The sequence below is a fragment of the Agrilus planipennis genome, unplaced genomic scaffold (genome assembly GCF_000699045.2).
Source record: "Agrilus planipennis isolate EAB-ADULT unplaced genomic scaffold, Apla_2.0 scaffold243, whole genome shotgun sequence".
Lineage (NCBI taxonomy): Eukaryota > Metazoa > Arthropoda > Insecta > Coleoptera > Buprestidae > Agrilus > Agrilus planipennis.
In genome coordinates this window covers 237,110-259,836 of record NW_020438952.1, presented here as the reverse complement: position 1 = coordinate 259,836, position 22,727 = coordinate 237,110, and the positions used below count along the sequence as shown (strand labels likewise).

The following is a 22,727-nucleotide window of genomic DNA, read 5'->3' as shown; positions in this document are numbered from 1 at the left end:
GAAGAATATTTTGCATACAACTTTGGTTGACCCCAAAAAGATTCTTTTACCACCACTACACATTAAGTTGGGTTTAATGAAACAATTTGTAAAAGCTTTGCCTAAAGATGGTGATTGTTTTAAATATTTATGTAGAAAATTTCTTCATTTATCAGAAGCTAAACTGAAAGAAGGGGTTTTCGTTGGGCCTGATATTCGTAAATTGATGTTCGATACCAACTTCGTACAAATGAGGGAAAAGAGGCTTGGATATCATTGAGAGAAGTTGTGACGAAGTTTTTGGGCAATGTAAAAGAACCATCTTGACTTTTTTCCTACAAACTTAGGTGATGTCAGTGAAGAGCAAGGGGAACGGTTTCATTAGGACATCAAAGAAATGGAGAAACGATACCAAGGAAGGTGGAATGTAAACATGATGGGTGATTACTGTTGGACACTTGAACACTTGACACTTGGACACAGTGAGCAACAGAATGCTTCGCATCGGAGAAAAAGCTATGCAAGAAACTTTACAGAGAGAAAATACAAAAAACATATATCTAATATTTAGTAATCTATTATTTGTAAGAGAAAATTTTAACTTTATTAAGAACTAAATTTTTTAATTTTTAATTATCAAATTTTTCCCCATTTTTTGAAATATACAATTATACAATACACAATGTCATATTGTGAGAAAATTGTGGGTGATAAAAAAAACTCATATCGAATACGATTTCAGCACTAAAAAATACATAAGACTTAGGTAAATTAGTTTAAAAAGCTTTTACAAACATTTCTTTTGTTGGCCTGTGTAATTAATTATGAACTGAAGATGTAATCTGGGATTTCAATAAATTCCAAATTTTATTGTGAGGAAAAATATCAGTTACCTGAAAATTGCAATATTACTATATCTGTAGTAAATAATTGGGCATATTAGCTGAACAAACATCCCAGTGTAAAAAAGAATGGAATCAAAAATAATTTCCAAAACTAAATTTAATCAAAGAAATAATGAAAAGTCAGTTTTATGTTTTAAGAAGTTTAATTTTATTTCGTTCATTTTCAAATGTTTCATAATTAGCCCAACCGCGGAATCTTATCATTTACATTTAGTTTTATTTACGAAATAAACAAGCAAATGATATATATATAAAAATAAAAGTAACAAGAATCTTGTAAAAGTACAACTTTTTGAATTTCAAAAATGAGTTTTCCGTAATAATTTCGCGCTAATACGTTCTAGTTGGCGGCTTTATCGTTAGATGGCGGCATAAGTATCTTCCACATAAGAGTTCTCCTTCCACACAAAATTGTTCACGAGAATGATTGTGAAAGCAAGATTGGAAGGCATTGAAACGTATGGGATAAATATGTACGTAGGAAGCGATAAGTGCAAAGATAATGTTCATAAAATCGAAAATTGCTTCGTTGTCATAATAGATCTGTTTGAAATAATAACAAATATTAAATATTGTTATTATTGCAAAAATATATTTATCATTTTAATAGGAAATCGATATATAGCTACATAATAAAAACAGACATGTTCTTAATCATTCTTTGAACACATTTATACATTGTTATACAGTGCGTAGCAATAAGATAAGAATATTGCTTATCGTTAACAATTTAAACATGAAAGAACGTGGCTAAGACTCAGCAAAAATAAGAGCTGTTTTGATGAAAAAAAACTTAAACCCAACAATTTATTTTTTATGTACCTGCTCATGGTAAAACTAGAACATTAAAAAACAATACCTACCAAAAGCAGAAAACAAAAATTAGTCATTTAAAAATAGCCGAACGATTAAAATTTTAAATCAGTTACGTATTTCAAACTTGTCATTTCTTCTTTCTGGATGAAGAAGTTGAACGAACTTTTGTGTTTTGTTATAAATACATTTGTTGTGACCTACATACAACGTAATAAACCGTCTTTACCTGTCTCTTCATTTGGAATCCTGATGAAAAAACATCTCTCGACTACATACCTATGGAAGGTAGAATTAAAAATGAATAGGAGTTTTTTAAAACGTTTTTTTATCGAAAAATGAAGACCTTACTAGAATAAGAATAAAAAATCATTCTGTAAAATGGTAGGCGAATTAAAATACAAAAAAAATTGGATCAAAAAAAGTAAATCCTTTCAAGCACCTAGAAGCGGCTGCTGTTTGTCTTTTTAATATAAACACCTCATGTATGGATTTATATAATCTTAAAACTTGACATATTCTGGTTTTCCATTTACGTATGTAAATTATGTACTTTTTAAAAATTCAGCTTTGTTTGGGAAAATTCATTTCAGTGCGTTGCAATTTTTATTAAACACTTTGGACTTAAATTATCTACACGTAATTATAATTAAATAAGAAATAAAATCTAAATGGATATAAATAACATCGTTTCAATGTCGTATCACGCGAAACCATGACACTCTAATAACTCCAATATAGAAATGGAAAAATACAGCTCCTAATCAATTTTCCTGAAACCGAAGGAAAAAAACAGCATCTATTTGTACTGACAAATTCTATATTAATTTAGGGAGTTACAATCACTTATCGCGGATGTTTTTGTTTTTAGAAATCAAAATTCTTATTGCGTTGCTTCTTCCAGTATTTTCCTGCAATTTGTGTTAGACCGATTTTGTAATGAATCAATAATTTTGCGCAAAAGCTGTTTAAAATGTATAATTAAGGAACCTAAATAAAACAAATGGTAAAATCATACAAGCATTTCTTTCACTTGTCCCTTATAGATAATTAATCAACCAAAGGAAAATCGTGTTTTCAAAAATAAAATTTATTCGGAAATTTAACGCTAAATCTAACCGCAACTTATTTATGAACTAAGGTAAAAGTATGAATAGTAGTTTAGATTTAAAGTAGAAAAATAAAACGTCTTTCTAATATAATCAAGTTGAATTCAATATCTTTGATGCAACACAATCTATTTTAATGGCATACTTTCTTAACAACAAAATGCTTTTTTATGATACATAGGTACGTCATCTAAAACAGTTAATGAAAATTCTTACAGTATATTCTAAGATAAGAAATTATACTTTGTTTCAATTAAGGAATGACAATTGCTACAATTCTTTTCAAATTATTAACACACATTAACTAAATAATCGCAAGTTCATACACAATGAAATATAAAATTTCAAGGTCTTCTTTCGAGTAATTTGTATAGAGTAGACATTAAGGTATTTATTATTGCTACAAACGCTTAAACTGCTTTGGTTATTAGGTACTCTACTAGGTTGCTACAACTGTGAATTATGGTAAAAATTATGAAACTTATAAAATAGTAAAAGAAGTAGATAAGTTGGCTTAAGAAAACAGTAAATTAATGTTGTTATAGCAACACCCACGTCAATAAGTAATTATTATCACAACTAGCTAGAAGTAGTGCTTGTGAAAGTTACAGAAACCAGTCTTTTTAAAGCCAAAATAAACACACTTTCTTCCAATTGAAATAGTCAAAACAATGTTCCAAAGGTATGAAAAAAGTTACGCGTACTTACTATAAATGTATTAAAACTATTTTACATGACGTACTTAGACGAATCTACTTGAAAGTATTTGCTATTTTTGAATATACCTACTTAGAAGTCAGACAAAAGTATTACAAATTTTTGTTTATTAGTTTTAAAGACACCTTCATTATTTTTACAATAAAGTATTGTCAAAGGTCGCACCTGACTTATTTTTCTAAAGGAGAATTAACTACTAAATGACAACAATTGTACGCTCCTCTTAATATACAATAATTTGACGCATTTCACTATATTCCACAAACTTTTATTGTCACCACACCAGATTACGTCACGTGAATTCCATCTTATATGACCTTCGTAATCCGTACTCGCATTTCAGTCCAAAACCATCTAGGAATACGAAAAAAAATGTTTGACGCCTTGAAACTTCAAGAATGATCCAACTACTCGCAAAGTGCATAAACTGCAAACGACGCGCTCCAACCAAACGTTAACTATAACGCTGGCTGCTTCTCCGCTATCTTTTAACATGTACTCGTTCTACTCTGCTTTCTGTACTCTTCCTGCAGTGCGTCGCCTGTTACGCGTTGGGTTGCTGGGGCGGACGTATTGACTTGAAACCTGTTATCTCTGTTGCCAAACGTAACCCACTTTTACCACAAAACTGGCGTGTAAAACTTCAAGACGTTTGATTAAAACCGTCTTTATTCAAAACAGAATATGGAAAAGGGAAACGCCTTCACTAAGAACTTGCGCAACAATTTGTGGTTCATTAAGCGTACCAGTAAATAAACGGACGAAGACGAATACTTATAGTTAAGAAACTATTACAGCAATTATAGGACATATCTTTATTTATAATGAAGTTTATAGCACATACAGCGTGTGTTAACATTTTAGAGAACAATTAATATATGTAAAATTAGCTTATTTGATACGTAATGCATAAATATTAGTGAAGTTAATAGGTTTATTGTAGATCTACTTATCATGTTTTCTTCAAATTAATGTTAATTTATGTTAGTGTAAAAGCTGCTTTTGAGTAAAAGTATGTTCAACGAAGAAAGCATGAGTAATCTACATTATCTATTCATATGTATAAAATAAAACAAATATGGAATATTACGATTAGTTCTTTAGTACATACTTTAGTTATCCTTGAAACTCTCAAAAAAGTGGTAATTGGCATGTGAAGTTACTAACATCACGGCAGTAAAATTATTTCGCGTATTGTAGTCAAGAAAATACCTACAATAAAGTAGTAGCCATTGAAGCATGAAAACTTTCACTTGAACATGCTCTAATCAGTGGATGCTTTTGGCAACATCGCATTTGTTCTAGAATTTTAGTAACGGCGAAGGAGTACAAGAGGCGACATAACATGGTGTATGGCGTTTCAGCCTTGTATTTGCTATACACTTGAATCGGGGATTTCGAAACGAGTGTGCGAAAATCTGCAGTATTGCACTCTTTGATTTGCAATTTAAATACATTTCAATGTAAAAAGTGCAACAAGCTGAGCCTAATTATTAAATAATTCAACTCAAAAGGAGGAATACCCTCAGACGACTACTTAGAATATTGTCGTTATTATATTATGGCGTAGCTGAAACCCCGCGCAAAATGTGTGAACATGATGAACATTAAAGAAAAAACAACTTATAGATACAATGCTGTTTCGCTTTTAGTTGTGGTGATGTGTGATATCGTTGTTTTGTAGTGAATAGAAGGTAAGATATAGTCTGCATAAACGGCTGAAACTGGAATATCGGCAAATCCAATACTACTACTACTGCAAAGAAAGTATTTTCACAATTTCATTGTATGTAACGGCCATTCGAAATTCGCTTAGGCTAAGGCGGACACGGTAGGTGTTCCAACGTCCACCTTATCGATTAATACGTGACGCAAGCGCTATTTTGTGCTATACAAATTAACGTGTTTTATTAAGGACGTTCCTTTTCCATTTTCGTACATGTGTGTTGTACCTGATTCTATACGCTTGCATAAGCAAAATATTGCCCGTGAAAAATGTAGAGTACGGACTATTGTAAATTCTACAGATTTCGAAGCGACTTGAAATAAAAACAACTGATGTTATTACTTCGTACATTTTATTTTTAAAAGGTATGTAAAGCAGAAAATGTTGTTTCGGTTTAATGATGCGTCAAGTTGGGTGCAAGCGGCGCCATATTTGTATCTTTTTTCGCTGCGTAGCTCACTCCCTTCGCAGATGCATCACAACTAAATTTGATCGCCTCGTTCTACCGGTTGTGGCGTTGCTGTAGCTTCGTTTGGGTGGGAATGTACAGACAACGAAATGTTGGAGCGTTTGCTAGCTAGTTCACGCCATCTTGAATTTTAACATCGCAGGCTGTAGAGATGCTCCATGTGAGCTTGAAATTTTCCAGTGACTTTAAGTAGCTAATTATTTCTTTTACGCGAAAAACAAAAATGTATTCTAATTTTCGTGGTTTATTTATCATCGAATATTAGGAAGAGTATTTTCAAGGCGTTCTTACGTTTCATCAACGGGTAAGGACTTACATTACGATTTACGTATCTATACGTGTTTGTGTTGTACTCGTTGTTGTGTAGTGTGCATATGGGCGAATTGAAATAATAGTTGGTGTGTTTACATTTCTTTTTGAAAATTAACTGGAATGGTTTCATTCTACAGTTAGCAATACGATTGGTATTGGATGTGTTGAAATTATTATTTTTCATGTACCTACATGGGTGTTCCAAATGGATTGTCCACAATACGACGGAAATAACTCTAATTACAATGTTTAACTGATTGTGGAATTAAAAATTGATTTCTCCTAAATACTGAGTACATACAAATTTTAGCATTTAATTCAATTAGTTACATAATTATTGTGCAGCCATTTCCACTCTGGTGTGATAGGGAATAAGTACGAAAGCTTCGTTTGAGGCCTTCTGGTGTATTAAAGAACAATAAAAGTGAAAATAATGCATCAAGAAAGTAGTTTTGTGATAACTAAATACATACCTACGTGCGTTGTACAGATTAATAATTTAGGCCAGTAAATAAAATAGATTAAACTTATTTATTGAAAACAGGATGAAGTTGTGTTTCAGCCAATGGATCATCATCATGATAAGTTCATGTTTTGAATTTTATGATCAGTTAGTTGTTCATTATACTTTATGGTAAATAAATTTCAAACGAGAACGCTTAAAAATATCTGCAATTTTTAAGGAATTAACGAAACATTGAGTATATAGGTACTCATGTCTTAAATTTAGAATAACCTTCGCCTTCGATTTTGGTGGGTATTCACAACCGGGGGGAATACCATACATTCTTTCTTTGGTGCATAATATACTATAGCCCGCCTACCTGTTCATACAGGCTAACCTTCGAAACTGCTGAACTGATTTTGACGGGACTTTACAGACAAAGAGTAGTTTCTCAGGAGTGACTTCGGCTACTTTCTGTTTTTTTACTACTCAAACAACATCGCGGTATATTACTGTTTCTACTGTGCTGTATGTATCTGACAGCATTCTTCAGACCAACACAAAATAATTTTTTATTCGGTGGGGAGGGGGCTCCAGTTTTAGTTGGAACTGGACATGTTATTTGTTCATGAAGAATATTCATTGTTACATCTGGTTTCAAAAGAGGCGGAGTTTGAAATAAAACATATTTGAGGACAATAAATGTCACTAGTTGTGAATTCACTTATGTTTAACAAATTCCTTTTTAGTTAAGGTTGTTGATATCCATCCACATAGATGGCGTTTACTGCATTTTCTGGTTATTTATTAATATCGCTGATTACCAATACCATACTAGCTTCCTTTGTCGGTATTCTGTTAGAAATGTTTTAGGCGTGCTGAAAAGAACAAATTCGAGATCGTGATCCACTTCCGTTTCCATGGAATGCTGAAAATAAGATAATAAAGATACTTTATTTAGTTTTTCATTTATTTCTAAGCGTACTTTGCGGTTTCCTTTCGGAAATGACAATGTATGAACTTCATTCTCAAATACGACTGGACGCTTTATACTATAGCGCTGGTCGGTAATTTTAGCGTGTAGAGGATGTCTAAAAAAATATTCGTTAAAATATTACAGTGCCTTTCGCAGATTATGTGGTATCATCATCTGCCTTCTGTGGGAACCCGAATCGGCATGAAATTTAGAATAGAAGTGTCGGATTGGTATTATTTGATCGTGGTGCATTTTTCAAAGAATCTATTACAATCTATCATATAACCGAAGTGGTTGTGACAAAGTTGAATTTTTTTTTTTTTTTTGAAAATTCGATTCATATCACATTTAAGAGCTGATAGTCCTAACGCCGAATGCAGTATAGAACATCCGTTGGACCCTATTACAAAATGGCACTAATACAACAATAAATGCCTTGTGCAAAACACGCCTTTTCTGTCATGAATCGCCAATGCTGCTATTATTTTTTTACCCGTAATGTACCTAGGTGTTTCTATCTGTAATTTAAATGATGGATGATCATTTTCCTCCGAATATTTCATTTTTGTTTTATAAATGTTAACGTGTTTTTAGAAGAATTTGTGTCTTTCAAATGTGAAACGTTACTATAATTTCTGCAGTTTTAGTGAATTTTATTTAGTTAATAAATAAAAATTAAATATTAAAGATAATTTGCAAATGGTGAGTGCATATTTTTATGTACCTACTTAGGTACTTATGTGAGTTGTTCTTATAATAAAGACGTAGGAAATTAAGAGTATTTCAGTTTTTAAAATTATATAGGTATGTCTTGTGCTATTAAGTTTCTAAACCAGGGGACCTGTGTTCAGATTATTTTCTTAATAAGATTTAGTGTACTTGTGAATATTAGTGCAGTGCTATGGTTATTTAACCACTTAGTTATGGGAAATGTGTAAGCCGATTTTTAAAAGGAGTTATAAAAAAGTCACTTCTACCAATTTGATGTTTTCTTTATGATAGCTATTCTACGATTGGTAAAATTAATGAATTTTTTCATTTGATACGAAAAGCCTTCGGTATTTTAAAACAGGATTCTAATAAAGTCATTTACTTGAGCATCATGATAGAAAAGAGAGAAGCCTGAGGGTTTCAGTATTAAACATTATTATTGTTAATGTATTTCTACAAAAAGAAATGATTTTATTGGACAACCAAATATCCATCGGTTTCTTTTAGAGATTGGAACAAAAGGTCAGCATGGCTGATGACGAATACACTACTAAAATGAAGGAATTGGAAAAGTACATTCCGTTTATTGAAAAAATGATAATCGAGTTAAAAGATCCAAAACGGAAAAATAGAGAAGCTCAATTGAACAAAATGGAATCATTGCATTCCATGATAACAGACAAACGAAAAAAGTAAGTAGAGAATATCTTAGTTGTCCACAAACCATGAACCGACATGAATCCATTTCAGACTTAAAATAGACACGCTGAAGAAGTGCGAAGAAGTTTTAGTAAAACTATATGAAAAAGTGGTAAGTTCGCTTTTAATACTATAAAATGTAACTCATCATCATCATAAGGTCGTCAGTCCTAAACTGGTTGGATACGCACCTCCACTCTTTCCTATCCTAAGCTGATTTTCGCGTTTTCCTAAAACTAGAACAACCCACATCCTTAACTATTTGCGAACAGTAATCTAATCATGGTCTACCTCTACCCCTCCTAACTCTCGTTTCTGCCTCTAACATGTCTCAGACTAGACCTTCGTGCCTGAGAAGGTGTCCTAACCTATCTCTTATTGACTTCTATAGAATCCTCTGTTCTCCTATTCATTCTAATAACTCTTCGTTTCTAACCTTCTCTATCCACGGTATGCTCATCATTTGCCTGTAACACCACATTTCGAACGCTTTTAACCTTTCCTTTTCTGCCGCGCCCATCAGAAGCAACTATTGGTGTTTAATATCCATAGCGCGTGCTGAATTTAAATTAAGCGAATTTGTTTGTGGTACAATAGCGACGGTTGTTTTTTTATAGCATCCTGGAAAAAAAGTTGACGCACTTCCATTATCTCCTGCTACATCTGATCGATTAAAATTTGTATGTAAAAATCCTGCAAATGAAAATGTCTCGCCTTCGGACATTCTTAATACAATTAAGTTGAAAGCAGCGCGAGCTAAATTGAATGAGCTTTCAACGCCTGCAAGTCCTAGTCCACCGCGAGAAATCATCCCGTCACCAGTTCACAAACCAATTGTAATACCCACCGAAAAAGTTCAATCAACGCAGTAAGTCTGAATCCCCTGTAATTTTTTGCTAGAATGTGTAAGTATTTTTTTTTACTCAGGAGGAATGAAGACAGTTCGATATCAACATGGAAAAAATCAAGAACTGTGCAATTAGAAAAGCCTGACGTTTACAGTAAGGTGGCGAGCAGTTTAGGCTCAAACAAAAAAAGCTCAGTTTTTGATAGGCTTGGAATGCCATTTTTGTCCAAGCCTCCTTTGACCGAAAAAGACTTGGAAGATCTACAAACTCCCGACGATACCACAAATGATACAGAAGATTTAAGTTTAAGTGAACTAGAGGATCTAAGAGAAACGCTGAAAAGAAAATTAAGCGCTAAACATGAGAAAAAATACAAGAAAGAGTCTATTCCAAAGGCAGATTGTACGCCAAATTTAAAGTTAGCCACAGCTCCTAAACCTGTTCCCGCATCAACACCAAAAAATCCTCAAATTACAAGTCCTAAACCTGCACCACAAAAAACCATTCAATCTCCTTCGTCGACTTCTGTGCAAGTTAAGGGTAAATCTGACGACATTTCCAAAGCTCCTGCCACCATATCATCCACAGCAACAAAAGCATCATCCCAGGAGCCAAGAAAATCTTCACCTATTGAATCTCTTGATTCACAAATCGAAAAGGTTAAAGGTCCAAAGCTGATCGATCTAGACATTGGGTTTGGTAGTATAGACAAAGAAATATTGAAAGAAGAAGAGAAGAAAAAAGATCGACGCGACAGTGTTACGAAGAGTCACGAAAAGAAAAAGGACGCCGATAAAGAGAAACAAAAGGAAGACAAAAATACGAAAAAAGTCAAAGATCAACACGAAGAAAAGGCGAAACCTAAAAGCGCCGATTGCAAAACAACAAAAAATAAGAATGTATCGAAAGAAAAGTCTGATAAAAAGGATGGCAGTAATAAAGATAGAAGGAAGAGTTTAGAAACTAAATCTGTTAGTGAAAAGGGCAAGAAGGAAAAAGACGACAGCAGTACAATAAAAAAAGACAAGGTTGAAACGGATAAAAGTAAAAAAGATAAAGGAGAACTTGATAAAGATAAAAAAGATAAAGCTGAGACTGACAAAGACAAAAAGGGTAAATGTGACATTGACAAAGATAAAAAAGATAATGCTGAGACTGACAAAGACAAACAAGATAAGAGTGAGACTGTCAAAGATAAAAAAGATAAACGAGAGACTGACAAAGATGATAACGATAAAAGTAGAAATTCTAATGAGAAAGTAGGAGGTGAAGTCAAAAGTGTACAAAGTGAAGGAAAAGATACCAAAAAATCATCATCATCTAACATTGACACTTCCTCTGCAAATGCGAAAGTATCAATCGTTAAAAGTAAGAAACCAAACGATAAGGTAGAGAAAAACAGAAAAAATGAAAATGAATCCAAAACGACTTTATCACTAAAAACTGATAATTTTACGGGGCCTTCTATCGAATTGAAAATACCATTGTCCGGCCCCAAAGATCAGGACAAAATAACTGTATCTGATGTGATGGATTTGGATGAAGATAGTTTACCGTCCACTACAGAAACTTCACCTGTTACCAGTCAGGAAGTACTGAAAAGTTCTACCGAAAGTGAATCGCCAAGCAGTCCAGTAAATAAAGTTATAGAGCCAGCAAAGGAAATCAAGCTTATATATCAGCGTTTGGCCGACAAATATAATCCAAAACCAAAAAAAAAGGAAGACGTTAGTAATATTGAGATATGCAGTATACCACGACAAGACAGGCGAACAGTTCCGATAAATAAATCACCGGTGAATTCGTTCCATTCAAACCTAAAAGACCTTTCAGCTGATAAGAGCAAGCCATTCCAACATTTTGAAGAGCAGCAGCAACCGAATTGGTTCGAGCCACCACAAAACAACCCAGCTTGGGCACACAAACCGCTTGATCCGCCACCACTTATACCGCCAAGCCTTTTTGGAGATACGAATCCGTTCTTTATGCCACAAAATGAACAAATTCCAAACTTACAAAGTAACTTTATGCCTGCTTACGAAAAAAACGATCTGCATCGTCCAGAATTAGTTCCCATACGACAAGATATTATCTCACCGCCAAATATACCCATCAATTATCCGAATCTTCACAGCAATCAGTTAAATTACGCAAATCAACAACCTTTCCATCCGCCGAATCAAAACATGCCTAATACTGTGATCAACACATTCGTAATTCATCAGAACCATACAAATAGTGTTAATCATAATCAATTCTCGGATTCGTACAGTATGAGCCAAAGAAATAAGTCGTTTCACCCATTTGAACCAATATCCAACTCTCCAGAGATGGTTCCGCCCTCGCCATGTCAAGAAGATCATTACGATCTGAGTCGAATGGGACATGTGGATTTTTATCCAGGCTCGCAAAATAGTCAGCAGAATATATCAAATTCATCGCGTGGTGGTCTATTACCGACTCCACAATTTGGAGAGAAAACTCAGTACAATAATGACAATACACCGAACAGTAGGTTCAATAGAAACGAATGGCAAAATACGAGTAACCAAAGGGTAGATCCACGATTAAGAAGGGACGATCGTGATCCACCATCCAACATTAGAAATAGTAGTAATTTTAGAGAACAAAGATCTGAAAGAAACGAAAGAGAACCACCGAAACGATTCAGAGATAATGCGCCAACAAGCAAAGAGCGTTTTCGCAACCAACAGAAGAGGTCTGAAAGACGAAGCTCTGCAAGATACGAGCACAGGAATAGGTACGATGAAATGTATACGAGGTTAGATAAAAATAAAGAAGCGGAAAGTTTTGCATCTCCCTTAGACAGCTTGTACACGTCTGGGGAGAAACAAGCGACAGGTCGTGGTTATGGAGTGCAAAACTACAAAATACCGAAACGAAAACATTTAGATGAATCTCCGTCACAAAAAGATAGAAGTGACAATCGACATAAGGATAACAAAGATGATCAGGACGTAATTAGGAAAAAAACTGACGATAAAAAACAGGAGGATATTAATAAAGAATCAGAAACAGAACCAAAAGTTTCTAAAGATAAAGATTCAATTGAAACTGAACCAACTGAAAAAGATAAATTTTCTGATGTCTGTATTGAAGCTGAAGCTGAAAACGTAAAAGAAGTTAATAAACAAGATACAGATGATAAGCCACAACAGAAAACTAACAGTGAGCCTAAATTGCCGGAAAAATCGGCGGAAATTATTCCTGAGAAAGCGCCGAATGAGAAAACCGAACAGTCCATGCTTACGGATTTTATAACAAATTTGATCGGTGGAAGCAAAAAGAAAGATCTCCTGGTCGCCCTTTTTAACACAATAGCGGACGGATTGGAAGAGCAACAAAAAAAGAAATTCAAAAGAATCATTGTCGACTCTGATAGTAGCGACGACGAAAGCGAGAAAGACAAGAAAGATATCAAACCCGTCAAAGCAACAATTGTGGATGACGAATCCGAAGACGCAGAAAAAAATAAAGCGAATAATTCAGAAAGAGTAATAGAAGTCAAAAGCGATGTTAAATTGGACGATGCTGTAGATAAGATAGAGAGTGAAGAACAAATCAACATTCAAGTAGAAACAAAGGAAAACGATGACGCCGAAGCAGCCAGCGTACCAATGAAAAACGAAAAACGAAGAATCGGTCAAAGAAAATCAGCGAGACAACAGGCCTCTTCAGTTTCCAAGACTAGTACTCCTCTTGAAACTAAGAATGAGCTTGAAAGTGATGTAGATATTGAAGTTAAAGTTCAATCAGAAAACGAGAAGGCTAACATCAAATGTAATGAAGAGGAGTCCGAAGAAAATGATGTTGTATTTGAAAGCGTGGGTGAAAGAATAAAGAACCTTCGTAGACAAACGGTTCAAGAGAAGAAGAAAAAAAAGAAGACCAGAACAGAATTGGACATGCTCCATGAAGACATTAAAGATATGTTTATAAGAGATGGTGTACTAACTGCGACTGGAAAAAGAATGTGTCGCATCCTAAAAGATGATCCCGAAGCTCTTACAAAGAAGACTGAAAAGGAGAGCGTAGACGTTACACCTAAGATTGTCAAAAAGGATGCAGATGAAATAACCCCCATACCAACAGCATCCCGCAGATCAACTCGAAATCAACTGAGAGTTGTATTAGAAAAGACTGATTTCAGTAAATTAGTTCCTCCAAAACCACCTGAAAGGGTCTCCAGTTCCGACGAATTAGAGAGCGATTCAAATAATATTTCTGGAAGAAATCTTCGGAGATCGAGAAGATCACTCAACAAACCTGTGGTTTATTGCGAATTAAACGCAGAGGAGGATGCCAGTGAATCTACTACTCCTCCTTCAACTCCACAAAAAAAAGTCGCCAGAAATAGCGTAAGTAGCAAAACTGACAACGAATTAGAAGAAGAAATCGACATTCAAGTAGAAGCAAACACATCTTCCGATACTATCAAAGAAATTGAAGAATCTCAAGATCCGGAAAAAGAGACTAAATGTAAAAAGAAAAAGAAACGAAATTATAATAAATGGGCTTCCGGTGTTATTACTAAAAATAAAGGTAAGAAAAAGAAATCTGCAAACGAAAGTCCGAGATCCAATACAACAACTCCAACTCCGTCAGAGAAAACAGAGCCATCTGTGCGATCTGATTCGGATCACGAAGAGATAAATTCGGCTGTTGGTGATCGCGAATGGTTCGTAGAACCTTCTGTTGCTGATTATTTTGACAAAGACAAAAAGCCTGAGTGTAAACTTTGTCCTTTTAAAGGAAAGTTCATAGTTCATCATTACAAACAAAAGCATAAAGATAGCGAGATATTAATATCTCGACTGCCACCAGATGTTACTGCTGCAGCCATACAAGAATCTGTCGAAAATAATTATGAATCCGTAACGCCCGAGGACATTATTGAGCCGAACGGAAGGAAAAAGAAATTTCTATTTAAGTGCATCTTCTGTCATTTTATGATAAAGAATGTAAGTGCAGAAATATTTTTTGATCATCTTACTCTTCACACAGGAGAATACAGGTTCATTTGTAAATTATGCACTTTTTATACTAATCAGGCAAAGCCGTTACGAGCACATTATAGCTCTGTGCACTTCATGGCCGCAGGAGAATACGGAGGAGCCAAAGCTGAGTATAGCGCTCCTCCAAATTATTATCTCGTTTTCGGGTATGTTTGTGGACAATGTAATTACTTACAACTGAACAAAGAAGCAGTAGAGGAACATATTAAAATTTTCCATCTCGACAACGACACAAAAGTATTTAAGATAAATATGTCCTTAGAGCAAACAAAATTAGAAGCTGTCGTAAAATCTGAAGACGAGGAGGTGGTAGTTCCTAATTCGCCTAGTAAAAATAAAAAAAAATTCAAAGCAGAAGTATTGCAAATAGTGAAGCCTGAAGAAAAAGAGGAAAGTAAGAAATCGGAGACTGACGAAAACAAAACTGACAGTGATACGGAAAAAGTGACTGTCAAATCGGAAGAGGAAGTAGAGAAGGTGAGTAAGGTCGTAGAACCACGAAAATTCAACAAACCGGGTCCAAAATCTAAAAAGAGGAAAGCGCCTGAAGATTTGGAAGAAAACGCATCTTACAAGATAAAGAAAGAAAAAAAAGAAGATGAATTGAAAACCGTGGAATCGCATGAAGAAGAAAAGTCTGATGCACTTCTTGACAAAAAGGCCGACGATAGTAATGAAACAACCAGTCCAAAAACAATGTCTAAAAATCGAGGACGAGGCGTTCCAATGAGAAAGAAGCTAGCTTCACAAAAGATAATAGAGGGAATTCAAGAACTTCACGTTGCAGAAGTTGACAAAGATAAAATTGCTGGTGAAATCCAAGATGGCGAGTCAAATAGGGATGACACTAAAGAAACTAAAGAGATGACCGATGAATTAAAGATGACCAACGATACAAATATCAAAACAAAAGCAATTGACGAACTTCCTGATAACTCAACAGATAAGCAAGTTGATAGGAATATATTTATGTGTGATGCCGAAATCGTAGAACGTGAACAAAAGATAGACGAAGAACGTTTAAAAAAGATGGAAGAAATAAACCAAACAGTTTCTCAAAAACGAGTCAATTTAAAGTTCACTGAAAAATTAAAAACGATGCTGGAAAAACCTACGGATGTCGATGTGGATCCACAAAATATTGAAGAAATAGTAGATAAAGTGCCTGATTCAAACGACGCAAATTCAGTACAAACCACTGAAATAAATGCTAAGATTAATGTTGAAGATAATGTATCAACTACGCAAAAATCCCAGGTGACAAGATCGTCTAGGACTCATATTAAAGAGAAAAGTGAGAAATTAAATTTTACAAATTTAACCAGCAAAAACAATACTCCTATAAGCAACATTATTCAACGTTTACAAGGAAAATTAGACACCGAACCGACAGTTAACGACAAGCCCAAACCGCCACCGTTGCTTCGTCTTTCCGACTTGAGTCCGTTAAATGAAGACGATGAAGGAGAAACTATTCTAGTTGGTCCTGTTGAAGGCAAAAATGATAAAGAGTGCATGATATATGGATGTCTGGTGGATAACTGCGTATTTAAAACGACCTTGGAAGATGTGTTCGAAACCCACTGCATCGAAAGGCACCCTGGTACCACATGGGATGGGTTTTGTAAAGCTTGCAACGAAAAAGTCGCGCTCCAAGAAGAACCGTTAAATATGAACGATGCTCTTCGTCACTTGGCAAAGGTGCATTCAAAGCACGAGAAAGATGACTCATTTGAAGAAAAAGAAACGCCTCGTATAAGTCTTAGAGTGCGGAGGTTAAGCGGAGATACATTATCTAAGTCAGCCGAAGCAAGTTGTATGGAAATTTCTGACGAAAAGCCTGTCAGTGAAACATCGGAATTTCCTTTCAAAATTTTGAGTGTAACCTCTGACACAAGTGAGGAACAGCACAACTTCCCCTTCCAGATTAGTTGCGTAACAACACTAACCCCTGAACAAGAGCAAGAACTGGAAAAATCTGTTACGATTGAAAATCAAACTGAACAAATTACATCTACTATCAATACGACTGTTACGACAAACGCGCAATCGCAAAGTAGCGTGGCGATCTTAGGATCATTAGCAGGTACTAAATTGAATGTATTAATACCCATTGTTCAGACTAGCATTGCGAATTCTATACTACCGAAAAGTAATATCAATCGGACGCCAATTATTTCACAAAATCTGGATACTAAAAAACGGGTTACTTTGCGAGAAATTCCGATACCGCCGGAAGCGTTAAAAAACCGAAAATGGGAGTATGCAGAGCGATGTATGATGCCTTTGCACAAACTCAAACATTTGTACAAGTGTCCAGAATTTAATTGTTCCTTTACCACAAGCAACCCGAAAAAATTCATGGATCATCTTGTTAAACATCCTGAAATAATCAAAATTCAAGAAACGGGGATACCTTGTTTGTATTGCAACTTTAAAACGACATTGGAACAATATACGTTACATATAGACGTTAGACACGGCAAGTGCCAGTACGGTTGCACTTTTTGCTTCTACAGGGCTATTTGCCAAAGTTATGTCCAATTGCATATGGAAGAGATGCATCCTGGAAGGACGGGATTTGTCTATAAGGTGGCAGCAATAACAAGAAATGCCAAACCAGCCATGTCGTTCCCAACCCTAAAACAACTTATTCCAGTTATAGAATGCGCTCGTGAGTATTGTTTCTAATATGTCGTTAACTATAAACCAAAGCGAACTGTAAATTATTGTAATTTAATTATTTACATTTGCAGACTGCAAATATGTAACGCTGTTTATGGACGAATATTTTAATCATTGCAAAGACAAACACGTTTTGGCGCAATTGAAATGTTTCAAGTGCAAAAAAACGTACCGAAGTTTTCAACCCCTGGTTCACCATCTTCGGATACACAACATTTGGACCTACAATTGCCGTTATTGTCCATCAGGGACTTCATCTACACATGAACTATACAAACATTTGGCTGTCAAGCACCCCACTTGTCCTCCCGAAATAATTATCCGACAATTCATTCCCGATTACACTGGGGTAATTATTATTTTCCTTTCACTGCGTTCTGGTTCAGTGCAGAACTAATGTTAATGATGTTGATCTTATATTTACCGCAGTTTTAGGTAATGCCTCGACGATTTTGTTTATTTATATAACATTACCTTTCAGCGTACTCCAGACGAATATAACTATAGTGGTGAAGAAGTTTATACACGTTTAAGTCGCATAGTTACTGAAAATCCAAAATGGGCGAATACGAAACTTTTACGCGATCTTTCAGAAGATGACGACGAATCACCTCCAACCACTACATCTATGCTATACGTCTCTCCTAATGTCAGTGCCATTTTACCTGGATTTACAACAAAGACTGTGAGCAAAACAACAAATGCTGTAAAGTCTGTGATGAGTAGCCGACCATCTACATCTACGAAACCATTACCCCCTGCCGAAGATAACTCTATGGCTCAACTCATCAAACTAGATGGCAATTTAGAAAAGAAAAACGATCAAGGAGGTGTGACATTAAATAGTCAGCAAATTTTTGTACCCGATTTCGACAATTCGAAAGAAACGCCGGGAGAGACGGAAAAATCCACTTCCCTTCGAGAAGAAGAAAGAGATCCGTTGGAAATATCCGCGTCTGATTTTGAAAATTCGCAATCAGAATTGGTTGCCACACCCAATTACTTTTCAGAAGTCGATTTTGACGAAACGATGACCGATGAAAAGAGCCAAGGCCTCCAAGGTTGGCAGCTATTCAAATGTGAAAATTGTAATCTGGGCTTCGAGAATTCAACCCAGTTCCGGTCGCATGCCATTAAATGCTTCGAGAACAAGGGTGAAACCCAAAAACCGTTTCGTTGTGCTCATTGCCCGAAGAACTTCAAAACAGCACCTGCTCTCGTAGATCACGTGCGAGTGCATGGAACTGCCAAGTTCACCTGCAGTCTTTGTGATTACGTCTGTCGTTCTAAGACTTACGTCCATAATCATATGAAGACGCGTCACAAAATGAGTAACTACATAGTGAATCCAGTTGATGCGACGAAACGTGATATGGATAAGGACGATTTTATAGTTCGACCAAGACCCGTCAAGGTAGCAGAGTCAACAGCTAACGTAACCAATGAAAGCGGTAACCTCTCAACCGATTCAAAAGCTGCATTATTTTTGGAAAATAAGATTATAAAAACAACGTTTAGTCCGCAAGAGATCAATTTGCTGCCCCGGCAGGCTGTGTGTAGTGTGGAATTGAAATGTTCCGAATGTCCGTATGCGACTAAAGTAAAGACAAATCTGGTTCGTCATCTACAGATGCACGAAAGAGAAAAGGAGGTACCGGTGAATGCACCAGTTAATCCCGTTCCATGTTTGGATAAAAACGAAAAAATGTTCGATAAAATGATTAATCTGGCATTTGCGTCAAACACCAATGCAAAAACTTTTTCAAAATCATCAGAAAAATCAGGCTTGACTAAAGAGGAAGAAGAGCAACTTCCCGCTTTTGTTCAGTTAACAAAACGATATGTTTGCGGAGCTAACGGTTGCAACTACCTGTGTCTCGAAGATGCCATGTTACGTCACCATCTTCTTGCTCTGCACGCCCATGAGACGGAATACAAATGCACACATTGTAATGAGAAACTTACGTCCGAAAAAGGATCCATTAACGTCGATCTCGTTATGAAACACTATAAGCTGCATGATTTACACTTATATATGTGCAGCGAATGCAAATTTGTTCACCATCTTCGTCATAAAGTTGATAGACATCTTTCTGAAAAACATCCGCTTCAAGAAGCGAGGGTGATTGTGGTTCGGGATATGGATTCGGAACCGCATGAAGAAGACTACCCGAAATCACAAATGCCATCGTCGTATTTGGAAGAAATAAAGGAAACCAAACCGTGGCGTTGTGGAATGTGCAAATATCGGTGCACTACACGTAACGAAATTGTTGCCCATGCGTACAACAAACATGAAATGACGAGTCAGTATAAATGTGCATTATGTTCATACAAAACTGCATCAAAGGATTCCTTTGATGAACATTACTCATCAAGACATCCGGGTCAAGCGATTGATATAATTGACGCTTTCTACAAAATTGATGAGACAGTGAGTGTCATCACGAAAGAGAATTCATTTGATACCACACCCTTATGGCAAAGAGACAGACCGAGAGTAAGACATATACGCGGTATCCTATTCGATGAAAGTGGACGTGTACCTAAGAAGTCTCCTTTCAAAATTACACCAGTATCATCCTCGCTCGCAAACAGCAATCTAGACGAAGCCATCGAAGCCGTTGCAACAGGAACTTCAATCGTACTAAAGAACATTGAGAAAGCTAGCCAAAAAGCTTCAAAACCCACTGGTGGGTGTGAAATAATTGAAATCAAAGATGATTCGGACGAGGAAGCATCACTGAACCAATCGGGTACAAAGACGTATCATAGAGTATCCGAGATGCCCATATTAAGTCCAATCGATCCTTTAGATATTACTTCCAATAATGATGATCCGTTAAATATTGAGATAACTGATTATGATAGACTGAACGAAGTTGTACCAGAGTTCGAAGATGATAGTACAGGGCTCAGTCAAGAAAATCGCGAGGGGCATAGATTGTATGAAATTGCCGAGATGGACATAAATAAATTGATCGCATCTGACTTGATGGGCACCTATGGACCATATGGAAAACCTCTGAATAAGCAATATCTCTGCCCATTATGTGCCAAATTTAAGACTAAAAATCCAAAAGACATCACCCATCATCTTTATAGAGAACTGGATTACGCAAGGTAATATAATTTAATTGGAAGAAACATTCATTGCACAAAAGATTTTTTTTTTTTTTTTTCTTAAATTCGAACATCATCTTTATGAAATTCCAGGATCATTGAAGATCCGTTTTCTATAAAATATTGTAAACTGCATATGATTCTATTTACTAGATATTGCTGCACCATATGCGGCCGTAAAGCGATCACGTTCGACTTTCTTCAGCGTCATGCGTCAACAGTCCACAAAACAGATTCACCCGCCACACTGATTCAAGGTTTGTCACCGAACATTCAAATCGAGAACTGGGTGCACGCAGTATTACTCGTGCAGCGACGTATTGCCGCTCATGGCACCACTCCTAAATCACAGACCCAACCTGAACAGTCTACTTCACCTTCTCCATCTAATTCTTGTACCCCAAACACTGTAGCGTCCTCTATGGCGCTTATAACTCCAATAACTGTCAATGCTCGTGTTAGTTCAACGCCATCTATTTCCGCTACAATCACTTCTGTAGTGACTACCTCAGCTATGCAAGCAACAGTCACTCAATCAACTCCCACTTCTTCCATGGTTCTTTTGAAGGATGTTACTTCTGAAGCCATATCGGCCGTGACAACCACCCCATCTGTAGTTCCCGTTGCAATTATTGATTCACCTGTTTCTTCACCGTCAGTACCTACTACGGTCGAGACATTTGCTACCGTTACACTTTCTCCATCGGCATCAACTGCAGCAAAATCGGTGACACCAACTTTAACCAGCTTGACAAGACGCGCATTTGACACCGCAAATGCTAACATAGCAATGATGGCGCCTTCTACTTCGCCAACAACTACGTCACCAGCGAGTCCTATAAAATGGCATTATTGCGTTCACTGCTCATATAAATGTAAAAATGCCAAAGACTTGAAAAGACACGTAAAACGACATTGGGCGCAAAAACCTTTCCGATGTGGTATTTGCAACTTCGAAGGCATCTCCAAATACGAGATCATCATTCATTCGAAACGTAAACATAAGGGATTGGAGGTAGGTGTTCGTTTTAGTAATTCTAATTTAAATGTTTAACTTTTCTTTTTACTCCCAGCCTTCACTGATTCTCATACCAACACCAACCACCCCTACCATAATTCCTGTTATTAACAGAAAACGGAAAATTCTAAGCGATTCCGACGAATCTATTTCTAAAAAGGTGGATTTGGACACGTTAGATAATGTGACACCTGATATTGTAGACGTCAAGGATAATTTAGTTGACGCTTCTTCTGCTACCACATTTGAAGATGATCGAGTTGATCAACTAAATTCTCCAGACAGTGAAAAAAATAACTCAGTATACCAGTGCAATTACTGTCCTAAAACTGAAACTCGCATCGTTACTTTAGAAGAGCATTGGCAAAAAGCGCACAAAAGCAAACTAAGACCATTCCGTTACAAAACAAATCCATCAAGGACCAGAATAAACCTACGTTGCGGCTACTGTGACTGGGGAGCCAACATACAATCTCTTCGTTTACACCACAAGGATTCTCATCCTGAATTGCCGTTCGTTATTTACAGACGTAAATGCGACAAGTGCAAGGCGTTCTTTCTGAAACTGAGCGAATATAGTGAGCATCCTAAAAATTGTCCTGGGCTAATAGTAACTCCACAAGCCCAGAATGACAGTGACAATGATGCACTACCTACAGATGACCTTCTTAAGGTGACTGCTAAAGAATACGTGTGCATTATTTGCTACAAATATTTCGGTAGCCAAAATGCTCTTCTAAAACACAGTGCTGCAGTGCATCAGACAGAGAAGAGAAAGAATGAGGATAAGAACGCTGGGAATGCATCCAAAGTTATTGTGTTATCTGGCAGTGGTTCTGAGTCATCTGATGTAGACATGTCCCGGGCGAGTAAACTAACAGCTAGAAAGTCAACATCCTCCAAAATAACCGCCAGGAAATCGACAGCAGCTCGTCCCTCAATGGTGTTGCAGGATGAAGAAGAGGAAGGTTATTCCTACTATGGAACCAAACCGAAAAAGCTCGATCTCGATAAAATAACAACTGAAGTTCCTTTCATGGGGAGCACGGTTGAAACAAAGATTGAAAAGTTAGCACAGATTGTGAACTTGTTCCCAAAAGTCTTACTAACAGATTGTAAATTACAAGATCAAGTATGACACGAAATTCAAAATACC

The 22,727-nt window shown here is 36.1% G+C and overlaps 1 protein-coding gene across 4 annotated transcripts; it reads left to right on the top strand.

Annotated features, from left to right (window-relative positions):
- Window positions 1-2,163: 2,163 nt before the first annotated feature.
- Window positions 2,164-22,727, top strand: LOC108740636. 4 transcript variants are annotated; one of them, XM_018475012.1, is made up of 9 exons: window positions 2,164-3,488; window positions 8,670-8,854; window positions 8,913-8,973; window positions 9,479-9,729; window positions 9,789-17,419; window positions 17,502-17,779; window positions 17,912-20,553; window positions 20,707-21,568; window positions 21,627-22,727. In XM_018475012.1, the coding sequence occupies exons 2-9, from the start codon at window positions 8,691-8,693 to the stop codon at window positions 22,707-22,709; spliced, it is 12,972 nt and encodes a 4,323-aa protein (XP_018330514.1). In that variant the 5' UTR covers window positions 2,164-3,488; window positions 8,670-8,690; the 3' UTR covers window positions 22,710-22,727. The 4 variants fall into 4 exon arrangements, with proteins under 4 accessions (XP_018330514.1, XP_018330512.1, XP_018330515.1 ...); XM_018475010.2 differs by lacking the exon at window positions 2,164-3,488 and adding an exon at window positions 4,729-5,217; XM_018475013.1 differs by lacking the exon at window positions 2,164-3,488 and adding an exon at window positions 5,231-5,614.

Excerpts from the sequence above, each read along its gene's own strand:
- LOC108740636 (XM_018475012.1), top strand. The coding sequence starts at position 8,691 with ATGGCTGATGACGAATACACTACTAAAATGAAGGAATTGGAAAAGTAC. Across the intron at positions 17,420-17,501 it reads TCCAGTTATAGAATGCGCTC|ACTGCAAATATGTAACGCTG; the intron begins GTGAGTATTGTT and ends TTACATTTGCAG. Across the intron at positions 21,569-21,626 it reads GTAAACATAAGGGATTGGAG|CCTTCACTGATTCTCATACC; the intron begins GTAGGTGTTCGT and ends TTTTACTCCCAG.